Here is a 19870-nt window from a genome sequence, read left to right as displayed (position 1 = left end):
CTGGCCGGATAACGTGCGCGGGCGCATCGTGCCAGACCTGCGCATGCGTTTCAAATACAGAAGCGACACCATCAACTAGTCTATGTACATCTATAATATACAAATCACACTTTACCACCCGACTCACCCATATATCGCGTCCTTGTCGCGTTTGTGGACGAGTGGCTCGCCTGGCAGCGCGTGCGCAGGCGCAGCTGGCGGGGGGTAGTGCACGGGGGGTATGTGGGGGTGCGCGAGCCGATGCTCGTGGTACATCGCGCCGCCCTCCATGTAACCCCCGCCGTGGAGGCTCTCGTCGTACTGGAGGACAAAATATATCTTAATACATTTGTTCATAGCAATTAAACGCTTACAACGTCCATCGGTGACGTCATGACCCGTTATTTCCACACAAACATTATTTCTAAAACAATAACTTTACAAGATAAATTAAAAAAAACATTATAAAGTAGGTAAATTACCTGCATAAATTATATTTTAAATTCTTAAAACTAAAATTGTACGTGAGTTTGACACAAGTAAGATAAAATAAAACATAAATATAAATACTTACCCATTGTATTTAAATTGTTTTTGTTTTTATATATAGATATAATATATTTAATAAACAATTCAAAAACAGTAACGTGACGAAAAATTGTTAATTTTTACAAATGAGTTCCTTCAACCGTATTTTAATTAACACCTTCGAGCAATTAAAGGATAACGACTATTATAAAATTAATATTTAATTATATTTCTATTTTTTCTTTTGCAACTATTGTTGACGTATAATTAGTATGCTTTAATGTCATATAAAATATACATCTTATATACGGAGTGTATGACATTTAAGACTTGACTAAACTCACGAAAGCTGTCCGGATCAGATAAAATACCCGAATACACAATAATAACAATGTTATTTTAAATATTAATTAAAATAATCACAATAGTTACATTTAATAAGCGTTCCAAGAATTATAACGCAATACTACAATCTAGAATAGATATCTTCGAGAGATATCGTCCACAGATAGACTGATATCTTTTTTTCTTTCTATTAATAAATAAAATGTCGAACTACGTTAGTTTTTATTGACATTTCCGTCCATATAAGTACAGTATAGAATCGTTGGAAACAATTGAAGGTGAGTGGTTTTTTAATTATGTGTGCAAAATCTAAGTTTAACGGTAACATAAATGAAAACTAAATGTCTATATCAGATAATCACGAATCTGTGTATATTGTTTGTAACACACATACAAATTAATATATATCAAGTTGCCAGCCAAAACTTAGTAATTTACTAAGTAAGTAAGGACTGCTACTATAATACATATATATATTGTACTATATGTTCTCCGTGCACTGTTCTCTCTTTTGAGTAGGAAATTGTTTGTTTACATCCAAGAATCAATTAATTTAATTAATGCTTGATTCCTTTATAAAAATAAAATTATTGTAAACGTAAAAAGGGATCTGTAAATGAAAAGGGCCCATTCCACTCGAAGAGAAGTTGAAAATTTTCTAATCATAATTCATCGAAATTCACTAAACCACGATTACAGTTTTTATATTAATTAACAGAATAAAACATTATCCTCGTCCACAGAGTCCAGCAACGAGACGGTCACTCGGCGAATGTTCGAAACAGTCGAGTCATACCTACCACTATCTCGTATCTTTGACCATCAATTAACTTCCTTTCAAAATATATATAGCTTCGAACCGACCGATTTAAGAATCATGACAGCCGCCACTTTTGTTTCATAATAGCATTAATGTACGTTATTTCGTTGGAACTTTATTATTATAATAATTAATTAAAAATAAAAAGAAACATCGAATATTGAGAGGAATGTGCTTTTAATTTTGATAACTTAAGAGCTTTTTGTTAAGACAATTAAGCAATTATTGATGCGGTTTTAAAACTAGCATCGCTGTGAGGTAGGTAGTGATTGATTTCGACAACAGGTCGGCGGAATGGGAATAGGCCACCTGATGGTAAGTGGTCGCCACTGCCCATAAACATACGTAATGTATGAAATGTTAAGCATTGCTTACATCGCCAATGCGCCAACCTTGGGAGCTAAGATATTATGTTTCTTGTGTTTATAGTTAAGCTATCTCGCGCATACTTCAAACCAGAATACAATACCAAGTACTGCTGTTTGGCGGTAGAAATTTTCATGACTGGGTAGCAAATTGGACTTAAACAAAGCTATCCATTGCTATCCGTAGATCCACTGAATATCCTAGGGGTGCCAAGCTTACGCAGCTGAAATTTTAATTAGTTTCCGTTATGCCCGTTTGACACACGTATTAAATAAGATCAATTTTTGATTACATATAAAAGTTACTTTTTTGTCATACTTACGGCTTATTATGTTCGTATATTTTTTGGCAACCCTATCCTAAGCTATATTTTATATAATTGTAATTATAATATAATTATATGTATAATATTTTTTGTTAACAAACTTAAAAAAACAAAAAAAAACTAGTAAATTAACTTAAGACACACATAAAACTCATATCAGACGATACAGTGCGATTCGGAGAAGATATTTATATTATATTATTATATAAAAAGTTATGCTATTTACTGACATACTCTGTACCGAGTTTATTATTATAGCCGGTTCTCGGTAGAATCTACTTTCCGAACCGGTGTTAGCTATACATTTAATTTAACACTGTAACATGACAACACAAAACTACTCTTACGAGTCTACTTGAATAAAGAATACTATGATTTCAATTGTTTGATTTCATATCCCTCTAGTCGATAATCATCACTCGAAACCAACTATATGATGTATATGTATGTATATGAATTAAAAGAACTAGATACTTTCCGTATATAAAAACTGCGCAATGATAATTACAAGTGCCGTCGAAGTAGTAATAGTTACACAGTTACGGTGCTCCGTAAAACTTCTAATTTTAATATTCTTAACGACTTCATGAATTAAACATCAACTCTAGATGAATGTTCAAGATATTTGAACATTTTTTGCTGTTAAGTTAATTGTGTTGTTTATGTATTGTTTGTTTGTAATGATATATGTAATAAAACTGTTTTGGTGTTAATGTGTTACGGAATACAGTATCAATTAATTTGAATGTAGTAACTTTTGTTAAATCTCTGCTTCTATGCGATACTAGTCGCGGCTTCGATCTTCAGGTGTTAAGCACATCAAAACTTACGTCCTTTCTTGGAATTCATGCTTGATTTATACAAAATTTCATCAAATTCGGTTGATTGACCGTGAAAGAGCAACAACAGACAGACAGATAGAGTTACTTTCGCGTTTATGATATTAGTAGATAATGCAAGTACATTATTCTTTCAAGGTTTTCGATAGAGACCACTTAAATAAAGTATGTTTATTCTCATTTTGAGAAACCTGTAGGTGCATATATCATAGGTGATGTATACTGGAAAACCGTGATGATACAGTGGAACGCGTGAATCTCAAAGAAATTTTTGCTGGTTCAAATTCCTTCAAGAACAAGGTAATTAAGTAATTAACTATATCTTTCAAAACAGTCCATAAACAGATGCCATAGTTTATATGTAAAATATTGTTGAAATTTTCAACAACTTCAAAAGCTCTCAAACATTCGAAAGCCTACAATTTATATATAAATATATATATACACTAATATACACAGTATCATGAGCCGAACCCTTATACAGCGAGTCGCCCATCAAAAATCGTGAGTCGGCGATTTGTGTCGATCGATAGCGGAGCAGTGTGGAACACACCTGTTCGCGCCTTTAGGTAAGTTTTAATGGCCGACATAGCTGACCGACACGCTGTTTTTAGGCCAACTTTAAGCTGTACCTATGTTAGCTGAAACCTCAACAAATTGTGACGAGCTCTGTGTGTTAGTACGAAGATTTCGGGGCGGACCCGGGTTGGCGCCACTGAATTTTCATGTCCTTAATTTGAGGAATCGTGAGGGAACCTGCATCTCTCGGATATATCTGTGATAGATAGACGCGTTCCTTAACAATAAAAAAATATTAATCACATGAGAATGAGTTATGATTGCTCGGGATTGAACCTTAACCTTGGTTGAAAGTCACACGTTTCAACAACTAAGTTATCGCTGTCAATATAACTGTATTTTTTCATAAATATTTTAAGAGGTTTCTCTATAAAGTAATTCCTAGATGATGTATTCAGCTCGATTAGAATAAAACTCTTATACAATCAACCGTGAATTCGCTCAACAAACTACACGTATACAAAATATACATTTTCTATTCATTAAACTTCCCTATGAAGTATTTTTTAAGCATCAATAAATAATTCCTCAAAATACTTTGTTAATATACCTACACTTAACCCCTAGTCGCAACCCTGGGTCCCTAGGTTAATACCTAGGTTATGTCAGTTAGGTATTAAGTAAATTACAGAGTGGGCACCACCGACAATGACTATATCATTGTCTCTTGAATCGTTTATGAAATAATAGGTCATTATAACTTTCAATTATTGACAATTATTTAATAAATAGATATTTATAGACTTTATAAAATATTATTTTCACTTTTAATATAATTCATTGAAAAAATCTAAGAATATTAATCGTAAAATGATTATAAACTTAAATATATGCATAGGAGGCAATATGTTTGTAACGATATTAAATTAATTTTAAATATTAACCTCTCATCAAAGGTCTATCATAAAATACTCTTAAATCATTATAAATACAAAATTAATATATTTTTAAACATTTTAAAATAAACCTTACGACCTTTTGTCATATGAGTTTTAAAACCGTATTAAAATTGTAAACATAATAACATAATGATGGTAAATTAAAATGTTATTCGCGTGTTTAGATTAACGATACTAACCTATAACTTTTAAAAGCTGTGTCGTAAATACAAGCAGATAAAATTAAAAAGGCCTTTTTAACTTATTAGCAAATGTTACTTACATGACAATTTTTGAATCAGAATAAATTTGAAATGACAATTTATAAAAAATGTTCATTTAAAAAAATCGGTTTTGAAAATAGGCAATGTTAATAATATTATTTTTTATGTCTATTTTCTACTTTATAATAATATAATGGCTCATAAATTATTTTTAATAGTCATTAATTGTTTAGTAAAGTTTTTAATGTTGTTATATTACGAAACATTGGTATTTGGTTAATGTTTTTTTTAAATTGATGAATTTTAAACATAATATTGACAAAGACCTAAAATATTTTATTGCTAAGCAGCTGCTGTGCAAAATTTGTACATGATTTGATCACGTGGCAGACATTTTAAATAACGGCAACTATGTTAGCTCTGCACTGTCAATTGTTAGCTATTTAAAAGCGTTTAATAGACATTAGCATTTTTTATACAAATTCGAAGCGAGTGTCCATTATACCTAAAGATATATAATTATGCATTACTTTGACATTTTATTTTGAACAAATATTTGTTTTGATTAACATTTTTAAATTGATCATCATAATATACGTATATATATTAAAATAATAAAAAACAATCCTACGGGTTATTAAATCTATAATTTATTGTATCATTTGTTAAAATTTATTTTGGTGCTAATTCCTTGTCAGTTATTAAATGCTTTGATATTATAATATCAATAATGAATATGACATGAGACAGACTAATCTCTAGTCTCTGCCGTGTCATATCGTGAAATCCGTTGCAACTGAAATAACGAAATATATTAGGCTTAAGGCGTCGAGTGTCAGCCGGGTATATAAGTAAAATAAAAACTTAAATCTCGTCTCGTCTAGATAATATTAAGATTAAAAGTAACATCCAGAAATGAAAATAATATATTTATAATATTATATTTGTAAATATTACTGGGTTGATTTTGATATTATTAGCGATAGGAAATACTGAGCTATCATGAATGAAATCACTTGTACCGACTATAAAATAATTCTCTTATTGGTCGGTCACCGACATGACACACTTTGGTTCTTACGTCATTAATTTGTAGGCATTTGACACTACATGTGGAGTACGAATTCAACACCGGCCAATTCAGACGATACTAGACCTTAATACCTGTGCCTTAGGGCGATATCCACGAATTTCTCGGAAAAAAATATTTTCCCATAAATTTTAGGTCAGTGTCGGCATACATACCATCACGTATGTAGGGATAGGGGTAATTAGAATTCTACAATCATCGCACGCACTATACGTCGATTATATTATACAAAATTATTGAATAATTAAATACCTAATGCGATCTATTTACATCCAATACGAACAACGCCCTGTGCATTATAAAACACCTTTAAATCTTTAAAAAAAGAAAGTTTAAAAATAGAACGATACGAGGCGCTAAGCTGTCCCTTAAAAATAAAGCTAGTCATTAAATATTTCGAAAATATGTAATGACTACCTTTTGACGTCTTGAAAGCCGGTTCCAAAATTAAATGATACGTTTTAAAAATGGAATCGCTCAGACCCGCCTTTTTTCCTCCGAGATAACCTTTAGTCCGTTCGGTTTGCCATAACGAAAAAATAAGAATCGTACGTTTTAATTTTTTTAAATGACATTCTTGTGGTTTTTTCTCGCTGGGAACCTTTACTGAGTAATATGTTCGTTTCGATGCGGCCGGTTTTTGCGATCCGTATGGTTCCTCGGATTCGTTTCTTTATGATACACAACACGATTACATTCTGACGGAGCGTCGTCGTCGCGGCCGTCGGCCTGATGAGTTCCAGTCCACTGCCATAATTAAAGCTATGGATTAATCGCTTCAGTTATTCAAATTTTGCCCGCAATACGCCCGCTGGGTCTCGGTTTTTTACGATTCGCGTCTTCGAGATCAGCGTAGGCAGATTCCGAGAAGCGATATATGTTTGTGGCAATAATTAAATATGACTAAACTCATATGTTGCGGTCGGAGCCGTTGGCTATTAAAACATACACGTCGATGTTGAGGAATTCAGGACATAGGCATTTTTATATAAAAAGTACAGTGAAAAGGGACCAGGCTTCGAACACAGACGGTTGGGGAAGACAGAACCGTCACTTGTGCCCGACACGGGGTGGGACATGATGAACGCCACCCTTAAAGAATCCGTCCCTTTCTAACGCACCCGGTCACCCTTCGCTCTGTCTTGCTCCGTGTCATCTGGCAAAGCATTCACATGTCTGGGGCTACCAGAAGCGATTCGTAACAGTGAATAATGTATTTGAATAGTTCACAATACCTAATAGTAATAATGCGAACCGGTATCATTTCCATAATCGCATGTGACGCTGGCACACGGGCTCCGCACGCAGCGTTGCTTGAAACTGAATGCAAGAATGATAAGTGGCCATCTATGATTGAGAGTGTGTTTTATATACCTATTCTTAAAAATGATAGCTGTAAATCAACCATCGTTAGACCTTCCGCGACGCTCGGATCGAATTTTACTGCGCCACTCGACCCGTACGTAACACGACCGTAAAACTTAGAAAAATCTTTTTATATCACCTGCTACGCGGACGAATTGCGACGTGCAGCCAGCGCGAGGACCCGTCGCATCGCCATCGACCACTCTAATTTAACAGTGAAATAACAACAGCGGGCGCTAGTCATAAATTTCGTTTCATTCATGACATAGCGGACCAGCGCCCGGTGTGTTTTCCGTTTGTTCCTCGACCATAAATACTAATAAAACGGCCTCGTTACGGGGACAGATCGAAAATCGGGCACACGACTTCTTAACGACACCTATTAGGGATCTTCTGTCTGGTCGATTTAATTGAAAAATTGTATCCAGAGCGTTGCAAGAGTTGTATCCGACTCCCGCGCCGGATGCGGGCCCAGACGTCCATTATCCCATTTGCTCATCCGCATGGGGACACGACGCGCCGCGACGCGCCAACACCAACACGTGTCAATAAACCAATCGCGCGGGCGTTTCCGACTCAGCTCCGCAGCTCGGCTCAGCTCGGGCTCAGCGCGTCCACCTCGGGCGCTGCTCAGTCTTCGTCTTTCTAAATTTGAACCTGTAGGGCCGTTTCGAGCGAAGGTTAACCCGATCAGCCGTTGCGGTCGAGCGCCGCGTCGCTTCGAAGCTTAAAACGTTTCGATATCCATTTCGTGAGCTTGAGTGTTTTTCTTGCGCTTATAAAAATAACCACCGTGAGCGATGTTCGACTCACTCTCGGGTTCGGGCGATTCGCGAGCAGATTTATCGCTCGGGAAGCGTGCGAGTGGATGCGCTAACGCTTGTTTTAAGACCGCGGATGAAAGTTTTAGTTGCCATACGTTTTTAATTTGAACTCTTTAAAAACAAACACGACCGCCGTCGTCGTGCAACGCATAAATCGGATCAGCTGATTCCGATTAAATCGCTCTCAGCTATCGAATATTAGAGTGACTCGTGAATTATTTATGTTAACGAAATTAATTAAACAGACTATTAACCTCGGCCCGTGACGGTTTACAAATTGATACTAGTGTCTTGGGTTTATCGTAATTTCTGCGCATTTGGATTTTATCAGCGCTATATTGTAAACAGAGGTCGATAGCTGGCATATGAACCCCAGATAGTGCGCGCCCCCTTATCGTCTGCTGCACTCCAAGGGACAGTTTCAGACTCTCTTAGTCAGATTTTACGTAAATATGCCGTCGTTAAGATAACGATTTCCTTTCGACGCGACGGTCGCCTCGGTTTTTGCTTTTATTAATATACATAAAATAAGTATCGACTTAAAGGATTTTCTTGTCACTGAATTAAGTTGGATAAATTTATGTGGCTCGGATACACTGCGGGGCGATAAGTAGGCGTTCGGATACGCGAAGATATTTCGACTAATTTTCGGTATTAAGCTGGCGAACGCAGTGTTGCCAGCAACGAAAAAAAAATGTCTCATCATAAATAACGTTGACATAAAGCCGCCCACGCGCGTCTTATTACCGCGTCTGTCCGTTCGTCCGTTCGTTACCGCCATTGTGAGTATGAATGCGAGATTAGCCACACCGACACTCGTGATTGACTATTTAAGTTCAAATTCTGACGCCTTTCTAAACTAAACTCAACGATTTTTTCTCTTTATTAAATTTTAACGGTCGCTGTTCAATGTTTATTTTTTTATTCAATTATTTTTCCTCTAATTCCAAAGAATCTATTACAAAAAATTGCTTAAGTTTACGATATTTGTACCCATACCCAAATTGTATTATTATGTACGAATAAATAATAATAAAATTATATTTTCTATACTAAATAAAAAGTTATAATTGGATTTTGATCTTTTAATAAGAACCATAAATAAACATTACAAGGACTTCTACAATCGCTGTTAGACGTAAATACTCAATACCTAAGCATCTGCTTCAAAATAAATTTAATTTAAAAAGTTTTATTATGATTTATTTGCGATGCGGGATATACTGAGTGCACCGCGGGATCCTGGCAATAATTTGGTCAACGCCCCGGTCGCGGTGACCGACACACGCAGACACTTAACGTGATGGTATGAAGGTACCACCCAACAAACAATCCTTATCCTTATATATATTGCTTATAAACTTTGCAAACATTAACAACATGATAGGAAATTATGACCACTATAGATTATTATTTATAAAAACAAATACCTTTTTTTCTCTAAAATAATACAAACCAATTATGGCAAAATTTGCTATTCATCTCGCGACAGCCATATTTCTGTAAACTGTCACCGAAAACCCGCGCTAAATAGGCTACTAACGGACCATCGTGATTCCAATTTCAAACCTCGTTATCGCGCTTCGAAAAAAGAACGCGATATTCGAAAAAGATCTGGTAAAAAGGTTCGATATATTTTTTTCAAAAAAGGAACGTATTCGTATGCGTTCCGCAAACAGGCTACAATGGCCAGTTCGATGTGGCGGTTACTATGGAGAGCATTGTCCTTGCAGCCCTTAACTGCTGAATCATCGTGGTTCAATTAATATTGTTTAATGTATACAGATCCCGACAGCGTATTAGACGAATTATAACGTTCATGCATTCGTGGATTTGTTGATAGACGATAAACAAGAACATTGTTTGATCGTGAAGCGAAATCCTACAACTGTTTTTTAAGAAAATCCATTTAATTTATAAATCACTTAACTTTATAATTGAAAAATAACTGTGGGAGGCCTAAAGCTTCTATACGATATTATTAGAGGAAGCCACAGTCTGACGTTGAAATAATGTTATGACGAGACTATTACGCGTTATTCTATCAGGAATTCAGCGGTGGCGTCTTTAAAAAGGATGTTTAAACATTCGGTTACACAATAAACCCTCAAATTAGCGAGCGCGCGAATTACAGTTGAATCCAAAGTGCGCAATTACAAAGAGCCAATTCGAAAATGAACAGCGATATTCAAATTGAAAAAGGTACGCGATGTGAATAAAACAATGAGGACGGACGGCGAATGATAGCCAACATTCATAGGAATATAGCACGTGTACAGATTGAGACAGAGGCGAGAAATGCGTGCGGTAATTTAACATGAAACACCCGCCGTCGGTATACGAACCGACGCATCTAGAACAAACTTAGTAACACAGACAAATAGACCGTCCGCCGCAGATGATCTATAAGACAAAGAGAGATACACATTTTTTCTAAAAATTGCTTCTTTATATTATAGCTATCCCTTTCTTAATTTTGTAGTGGAATGTTGTAAATGGTATAGACCGTTTATGTTCATTAAAGTTCCTCGTCTAGTTTACATGTCATATAAAAAAAATATGTTGTAACCGTAAACGCGCGAATCCAAATTCGAAAATGGAATGGAAGATCGAAATTTAAATAACAAATTAGTGGGTGCGTTCGCAGCGACGGTCATCGGACTGATTCCTATCGATTTTTATGTCGGGATTATGTTAAAACTTTTTGCGCGGTAAAAAGTACGTAAAATACACCTATGGACAAGGAACAATATTTTAATTCGTACGTTTCTCATTGAAGTTTATGTTACGCGGTAACACATATTTATCAATATAAATAAATTATATAGTTAGTTGTACATTTGATTGTGTACTTATCTGTTTTGTTTTTAAAGTGACCACAATAAATAGTAATATAAATATAATGAACCAGTGTAAGCAGTTACACTTTTTAATTTCAAATTCCTATTAAAAGAGAACAAAAACAATTTGTTTTTATTTCTCTACTAAATGTTTTGTTAGCGCCACAAAACTAATATTACTTACTTACAACAAAAACACAACGTAAACAAATATACCTAAAACGTAACATAATTATATTTTAATTAAATCGTATATATACTAAACACAAACCTCATACGTATTTATTATAATTGTCTCAAATAAATTAAAAACAATTCAACAATAAGAATAAACTCCGACACGTGAATCTTGATACTTAAAAGTATTTTATAACTACTCAATATATAGATCGTAATTCACACGCGCGACTTTTATGGTTCGATAACAAAAATAACTACCTTTTACAAAAAGTTTTACATTACAAATCGTAAAGATGATAACTATGCAGTTTTGAAGCGATAAAAATTAGCTTTTCGCCTCTAAGCATTTATATTGCAGACTAATAAATTATCTGTATTGGCAAGCCGTTAAGTGTCTAATTATATTATGCAAAACAAGATCCACAGCCTGCGACACGACATTGGCAAAAGCACGCCCATTGCCACTTGGAAATTTAAAAAAAAAACTTGACATTTTGCCCAGCCAGAAATTTTGACGGAACTATTTTCCTTCGGAGACCATTAAAATATAAAAACCGTAGATACGAGCTAATAGTATAAAACTAATCTCCTCCCACGGATAAAAAAATGGGTGAGGTAGGTACCGGAAAGTCGGTAACCATTTTCTAACTCTATATAATCCGGATTTGAAAAATAGCTATTTCTAATCACCGCATCGCATTAAAAAAATAATGTCCCAACCGGCGGGACCGGTTGATTCTTTTATTTTATTAATATATCATTCCGTGTATATACTGTTATATAATACATCAAACCTTAATTTATCTGGTCGAGATGACCATTTTAAGTGTTATTTATCTGTTAAAGAAATTGAGTTCCAAGTTTGAATTACAGAACAGATAGGTGCGTTCGTTTCGTTTTAAAATCGATGCTCGTCCGTGTAACCGAACGATATTGCAGTGTTTTTTTTTTACATTTTTTTCATTTGAATAATTCTTTAATTTACTTAGCATTCTGTCTACATTACTTTTTTCATTAACCACTTAAGCGTACATGACATTTAACATTTTTCAATCAATGGGTAGACGTTGTGTTATCGTTTAAGTTGAACAAGGGCAGTGTGTGGAACTTCATGATATTATTATCTATAGGTACTTCCTGAACGAGTATACCTTATGTTTCCAGCCGTAAAAAAAGTAAGTACTAGGAATATTTAAAAAAAGAACGCAACGAGTTCGTAAGTACTTAATCAAAGAACAGCTTTGAAATGTCAAAATAAAAATAGTGATATTTTATTTCATTCTCGTTTGAATACAAGTTGTATGTATATTGGAAATAATTGGCAATAATAAGTTTTATTACCGAATGTCCGACGCGCGAATTTGCGACATCTTAGAAAAATAACAATAATGGCGGACGCAATCACATGATCGTAACGCTAAATTTTATTTACGAAAGAAACACGCATTTATATCTTGTATATTAGTGATTCGGTGATTCAGACTTTGTTTCAATAAATAAATTCGATGTCACGACAAACGAAAAATAATTTAACGAGATCTCAGCGGACATTTTATTACTAAGAAGTTTAATTTTACGTACAAAAATAAATTATGTACTGTATTTAATTATACAAAAATAACTCAGAACTAAAAATACAATAGCTACGAAATATCTAATTCAAATATATACTTATTATTTACGTCAGCTCTTAGAAGGCATTGTTTCAATATAGAGCTAGGTACCGACAAGAAACTCAATAGATACCTACTATTTTTACGTGTGGTAAGTGTACAATGCGACAATATTATAAGATTCAATAGGAAACCAGGCATAAACTTGGATAAGAAACTTATAAAAACTATATGAAATTATGAATAAACAAAACGGCGTTGGCGCCTAAAATGAAATCATAGATAACAATAAAATGCAGGTTTATATGTTATTCGACGACTGTTGTTTAGTGACGTACCCTATATTTTGTTTAAATTATTTTAAAAGCATTCGCATGAATGAGCGTCTTTTATGTTACATAAATAATTAAAAATTAATTTACATTAAAAATAATGCATTTGTCAATTGAATGATGTAAATAAAATAATGTTAGGTATCTATATACTTATTAACCCGGCTATAATTCAAACGTTAAGCTTTTTAATTTGCGCAGGTAAAGATTTATAAATTTGTACAAAGATTGAACGCGATACAGCCTAAAAAAATCATATTTTAATTTGTAAAAACTAGATTTTTTTCGAAACTTATGAACCGATAAAGCACCATATCCACGTGTTATCTCTCATTTATTGTAAGTATAGCGTTGCATTATCGAGTAATAGTAGACAAATTGATACTGTTATCAGTGTATCGTAAAATTTACGATGCCCTAACTTCGACAATATTCGGACAAGACTAGTGCAAATATAATTATGTAGAACAATTCTGATATTGCTTGTAATTATGTCACAGTCGGCTTCGAACCGGCAACAACAAAACTGTGGTCAAAGTGACATGACACTTGTATTCTGACACTAACGAACAGAATTGCTTATATGTAATTTTACAAGGTTTTTGAAATAGATTACAATCAATATTTGTATATAAATCAAATTGGGGAAGTCCCGCAACATCAATTTTCAATAAAGTACAGATATATAGATGTACAGAACAGATTATAATGATTCAGATAATACCAAGTAGGTACTTTAAAAATAGTTAGACACTGACTGCAGGTCCCATTTAAACCACAATTTAGACCGTCAACGCGAAATCTACGATGTTATGTCCCTTACACCGGCTCAATCATCTCTGACGGTAGAATTGGTGGTCAAAAAAAGGGAAACTTAGACTTGAAAAAGCATTTTATACCTAACAATGAAGGAATAATATTTGTACATATAGTATTTAATAATTATTTCACGTTTCATATTAAAAAGTAATATTTGTGTGTCTGTTTTCTGAATTTACGTAAAAACTATCAACTATATTAATAAATCGATAAGGAACCTTAATATAATTGAGTTTACAGTTTGAGGACGGACAGACGCGATGTGTTACTTATTCGTTGATATATAGCGTATTATGCAAATATAAACATTATTCTTCGAATTCGTATGTTAGGTATAAGTTTATACTTAGTCAAAGAGTGGGTAGTTAGAAGTAGGTACTCGAATTCTTGGCGATTACTTTTGATACAATCTTAATTCTTAATTTTTTAATATTTCCATTTCAATATTAATTATGTAAAATTATTATGCTAATGTTTGTGTACGTGGAAACTCTATATAAAGATAGGTGAGTTTTTTGTCGAGTTAAAAACAGTCTACTCACATTGACATATATATAAATATTGTAGATGGTCGTTTGTATGTACACAAAATACATACGTTATAATAATTGCCGAAATGTATTTAAAAATTTATAATCTTTCAAAGAGGTATACGTAATTATTTCGGATCGACTGTATTCGAGAATATATATTCTTTATATATCGGAGAGCTATAATAGTCCCATCACTATTGCATATACATAGTTCGTCATCACTATAATATATATGAAAGTAATCCTCGTTTCAATTATTAAAGTACCTACATTAACAATTAGATATAATCTCGGAGTTACTATTTAATTTAAGTACCTTACAATATTTTTTATGGTATTTATAAACTAGAATAACTTATTAAATCAATGTACGAATAAAACATTATTTATTGTCTATCAGCACAAAAGCGTGTGTAAAATTTTAAATATGTTTGTGTACAACTGTTTTAAAACCAACTTGTAGTATTTGAACCAACATACCATCATAGAAAGTATATATTTAGGTACCATACGACAATGAGGTACATTTTATTTTTATTAGAAACTCATTATGTAGTAACAAGAGTATCTAGGAATAATATTAAGATTAAATCGGTTCATAAAAACGATCAACGAAATTCGAAACATCCGGATAGCAGATATAATTGCTATTTAAATTCGTTTTAATTCAGAAAACAGTGATATTTCAATTAAACTATTAAAAATAAATGACTTTTTTACTTTCATAATAAAAAAACGGAATCCGGTTTGTATCAAATGAAATATGGTCTTGATAAAATCTATATTTAATACTTATGTTAAATAAGACCCAATCAACTTGTATTGAATGACGAACATACCTAACTTTTGCATAAATAACATTACATAATTGTACGTCGTTATTTATTCTATAAAGAATAAATAACGAACTATATCCGTGCGATCAGCGATGTGATCGAATATTAAACGAACATTACGTTCTTTTTTTTAAATAGTTTCATTCAAGTTTAAAATTCGAATATCGTATTGTCGAACTTGAGAAAAGTTCCATTCACGTTTAGTTAAATGAGAAATAAATTTTAAAAAAAGAACTTAACACAGACTTCTCGTTTTTTTTTTTTAAATAGGGCTTATTTCAAAATGATAAATATGCCACTGAATTCAAGATAGGGTTTAAAAGCAATTGGATGTTCAAAAATAACATTTCATTATTATTTTTTTATCAGTAGATTATCTTAAAATGCCAAAATCCTCCTTTGCGAGGTATTAGTGTTTTAATATTAAATAATACTTATTTTATCTCTCGAATGGTATAATTTTAATACATGCAACTGTTAGTGTCGGTTTTAATCGGCTTTCGGTATTATTAATAACATTTTTTTACTAATTACTTAATGTTTAAAATATAATATGATGACATTTTAATTTACTAAATGATTATAAAAAAGGATATAAGCTGTTCAAAGATATCACTAATGTTTTTAAAAAAAGCGCATTTCTTGTAATGTATGTATTATACATATATATCCTATCTACATATTATACATATAGGTATGTGTCTTTGGGTGTTCAATCTTTAGTTAACTAACTACTAGACTTCTACTGCTAGAAGATTAATATTATATTTTACGTGTACAGGGTTTCTTGTTATTAACACTGTCATTGATCTATTGAGTTACGATGAATACTAAATATATATTTAAAGATATTTACGAAAATACAACAAACTATTGGCAATTGTGAAGACAGAAATTATTTCTTTCGTAACATTTGATTTACAAAAATCTAATGTACACTTAAACTTAAACATATAACGCAAAATTAAACAAACCACTTTTGTTTATTTATATTTATAATTAGTGTAATTATTCATTCCAGTATGATGCTTATTCACACTGTGAATTGATTTGAATTTTATTAAAAAATATAATAACGCAACGTCATCGTCAATTAAAATGTTAGATTTATGATAATCATTTCAAATATATTAGCGTTATGTTATTTTGTGTAATGTCAAATATATTACAATTTAATTTACTATACTTATATATTTTGTGAGAGTATTTTTTTTAATTTGCTCTACACGTTGGTACGTGATTTTTAAAAACAAGTCATTGTATGTCAACGTTTTTTATGAATGGACAGTTTTATAAGTTCTGTTTTATGACAAATGACAATAAAAAATAATTAAAATTACTTAACGCTTCATGTCTTTTTTTTTATTACATTATATTCAAATAAGTTAATTTAAAAGAGTTCCATTTTTAAATATAGGTAACAGATGATTTCATTTTTTTTGTGTTTAAATTAAAAATAAATTGCTCGGCTATCCTGTTAAATAGCGTTTCGGAACTTGTATTTTATTCAAATAATTTTGATGTTATAATATATTTTTCGACTCATTATGTGATTCACGCAAATCTAACAAGCTTTATCTAAATGTTGCAAGCATTAGTATTATAATGATTCATGATTTTTACATAATTATTTAAATAATAATTACATGTATTTTTTATATGAGTTAGAGGTTTTTTATAGTTCCAGCTCTTTTGAAACTGAACAGCTGAATTTTATTGTTATATTAATGTTACCAAAACTGTATTTATATAACACCTAAACGTAAAATTGATACCATAAATTTAAAAAAAGAACTAAGGTTGTACTCATTCCTAACACTAACACGACGTATTCCAATTTCAAACGATAAACGCATTGGTCTTATGTTTTAATAGCATTAATATTTTTTACATATATGTATTTCGATTGTATTCCTAATTCAAAAGATAAACAATTTTCTTCGTCTTTTAAATTCGACGTTAATTTTTTTACGCGGTTTTATTTCAATTTTTAATTATAGTACTCGGTTTAACGCGACCTATGCTTACCGACGGCATTGATATTGCATTCGAAATCAGACATAATTCTGTTCAAATGTTTATCTTTTATTATTTTGAATACAATAATAATTGTTATCGTACTCCCTACTTTATTCATAATCACTTTATCAAAACCAGTGCCTAAGATTATAAAGTTATTTTGTACGAAATCAACTTTTGTAGACTTAATTGAAATAATCCGTTTTATATTTACAATATAAAACGTATTATATTTTATAATGCGATAAGAAATATTATATTTCACGTAATATATTTTCATTAGAATATTTGTTCATCAAACTTTTTGTATTTTTTTTTAAACTCCGATCATTGCTTGTTATTTCTTCATTTTTGTTGTATAACTTCGAAATATATTTAAATTATTAATTTATGAAATATAACAAATGTATACATATTTTAAATAAAAATCCCATCGACTTAAACATTTCTACAGCGTAGGCCGTTTTATAATCTACGTTACAGATATAAAATCATTTCTAATACAATATAAAAGAAGGATTAAGAGCAACACTACCTGGCTTCACAAAAACAATACAACCCTAAATCTTTTAGAAAGTTGTCCCCGATCCCCGTTAGGCATCTTTGTGGCGCGGACGAAAAAAAAACTTTTTTTCTTTTCATTGTCAATTGAATTTTATTGTTGGTTTCCGAGATAGGCCCTTTTATGCCCAACCGTGCGTTCAAAGCCGCTTGTATCTTGTATCACGGGACCTTCTATCTGTCCCCATAAGAGCAGCTAACGACAATAGGCATCCCGCTGCACGCCATTTTATCTCATTTATTTCCAAACACATTTTAACAAACTATACAATGTCAGGTGTTGCGAGAATTTTAATTTATTACAACTCAATAAGTAACGATATTTATTTAAATATATTTAATTGTTAACAATTATTTTATAATCACTTATTTCCCGAGAACATTATTTGAATCATGTTAAAGTCCCGAATCTTGGGAATATTCAAATCGTTTTATTGACCCAGGGACAGGTTACTGTGTTACTGTCGCGTTATCTAAGCTTTATGCCCATAAAGCGCTCATTTCGTTTTCATTATCGCCGGTAATGCGTCGGTGGTGACTACGCATTCTAAAACACTCTAATATATTCCGAACGTGTTCGACTTGTTAAAATAGATCCCCTGGCGGGACACGGGCTTGTGGTCTCGAGTGTGATATCTAAGCACTACCCATTAAGCACAAACGTGATTTTTAATAAGTGATATTTTTGCAAACAATTGATTTACAATATTTTTCCAAACGATTCACAAGTCTCTACCTAAATTATTGAATGTGAATTTATTTCGTCGCCGTGTAGGCAGGACTGTTGTTGTATCGTATCGTTGTGTCAAACTCACGTGTAGTAAATATGTGTAACACTGGTACATACCCTAGGCTGAGCCATGAACGCTCGGCCCGAGCCCGGGTGCAAGGCTCCGCTGGCCACCACGAACGTTTTTCGTCACGGGCCCAAGCTAACACACCACACAAGCACGTGAACACTTACACATCAATTATTGACACCGTCACAGCGGCCCGCTAGCTCACTAGTGTCATAATGCACTCGCGACGGTCGAGTTTTGGAAGGTGTCGATCACGGAACGCGTTATGGCCGAGCGAGGCGCGGGGAGCGGGAGGCCCGGCGCGCTCGGCAGTCTGGCGGACACTGGCGCGGCCGGCGCGAGCGGGGCCGCCGCGGGGCGTGGCGCCCGACCCCGCCGCGCCGCCCAATCGCGCGCGGGCCCACTCCCGCCGTACCCGAAGAACGCGCCTTGGCCCTTCGTACGCCGCGCTGCTCGCTCCTCACTCCTCGCTCCTCGCTCCTCGCTCCTCACTCGACGCGCCACTCCTCGACGCGCCGCCGATGCTCGCTAACGCGCCTGCACTACCCGCGACTCTACTTTTTACAATTTTTCACCGATTTTCGCCGACGACGCGTGTGTTGGAATGACGTACGAGATTTACGGATGAGTTATTATAAACAAATGTATGTAGGTATTAATTATTTATCAGGATATTATTAGAGAAACAGGTGTGTTACGCTCTCCACGCATGCGCTGTTGCGTTTCAACGAGACGAGTAGGTTTAATGGGAAAACTTTAGGCAGATCAACGCTCTTGTTTTCGTCTACGTTGCAGACGGGTGCAAAAATATATATAAATATTTAACACTATTAAGGTACTCAGAAAGTAATTAATTTATCAATAAGATGGTATTATTAGTAATTTTGAAATTAAATGAATGTGTCCATTAAAACGATTAAAGATAACATATAAAAAGTCACTAAACCGTCGGCTTATCTCGCGGACGAGTGCTAAATAATTATGTATTGAATATATTAATTACACAAAAGTCTAATTTTGGCTATTATTATTACTAGACTGTACCTACCTACTCGACTCAGTTAATAAAAAGCAATTTTTTTTTCAATAGAACCCTTAAAATTAGGTGCTAAAATTAGAAATAAATAACTTTTACGAAACGCCAGTAAAATTTCTCGAACTATATTTTATTCATT

The 19870-nt window shown here is 33.3% G+C and overlaps 1 protein-coding gene across 7 annotated transcripts in view; it reads right to left on the bottom strand.

Moving 5' to 3' along the window:
• LOC113402792 (homeobox protein homothorax) overlaps positions 1-19033 on the bottom strand; it is a 247449-nt gene extending 228416 nt beyond the window's left edge. For all 7 annotated transcript variants that reach the window (XM_026643104.2, XM_026643108.2, XM_026643106.2 and 4 more), the window contains exons 1-2: positions 18743-19033; positions 128-300 (exon numbers count right to left, since the gene is read on the bottom strand). In XM_026643104.2, coding sequence (XP_026498889.1) covers positions 128-300; positions 18743-18757 — 188 coding nt within the window. In that variant the 5' untranslated portion in view covers positions 18758-19033. The remainder of the gene's footprint in view (positions 1-127; positions 301-18742) is intronic.
• Positions 19034-19870: the final 837 nt, after the last annotated feature.

This window comes from Vanessa tameamea, chromosome 19 (assembly GCF_037043105.1).
Source record: "Vanessa tameamea isolate UH-Manoa-2023 chromosome 19, ilVanTame1 primary haplotype, whole genome shotgun sequence".
Classification (NCBI taxonomy): domain Eukaryota; kingdom Metazoa; phylum Arthropoda; class Insecta; order Lepidoptera; family Nymphalidae; genus Vanessa; species Vanessa tameamea.
The sequence above is the reverse complement of the archived record's forward strand: the minus strand, read 5'-3'. Positions and strand labels throughout refer to the sequence as shown.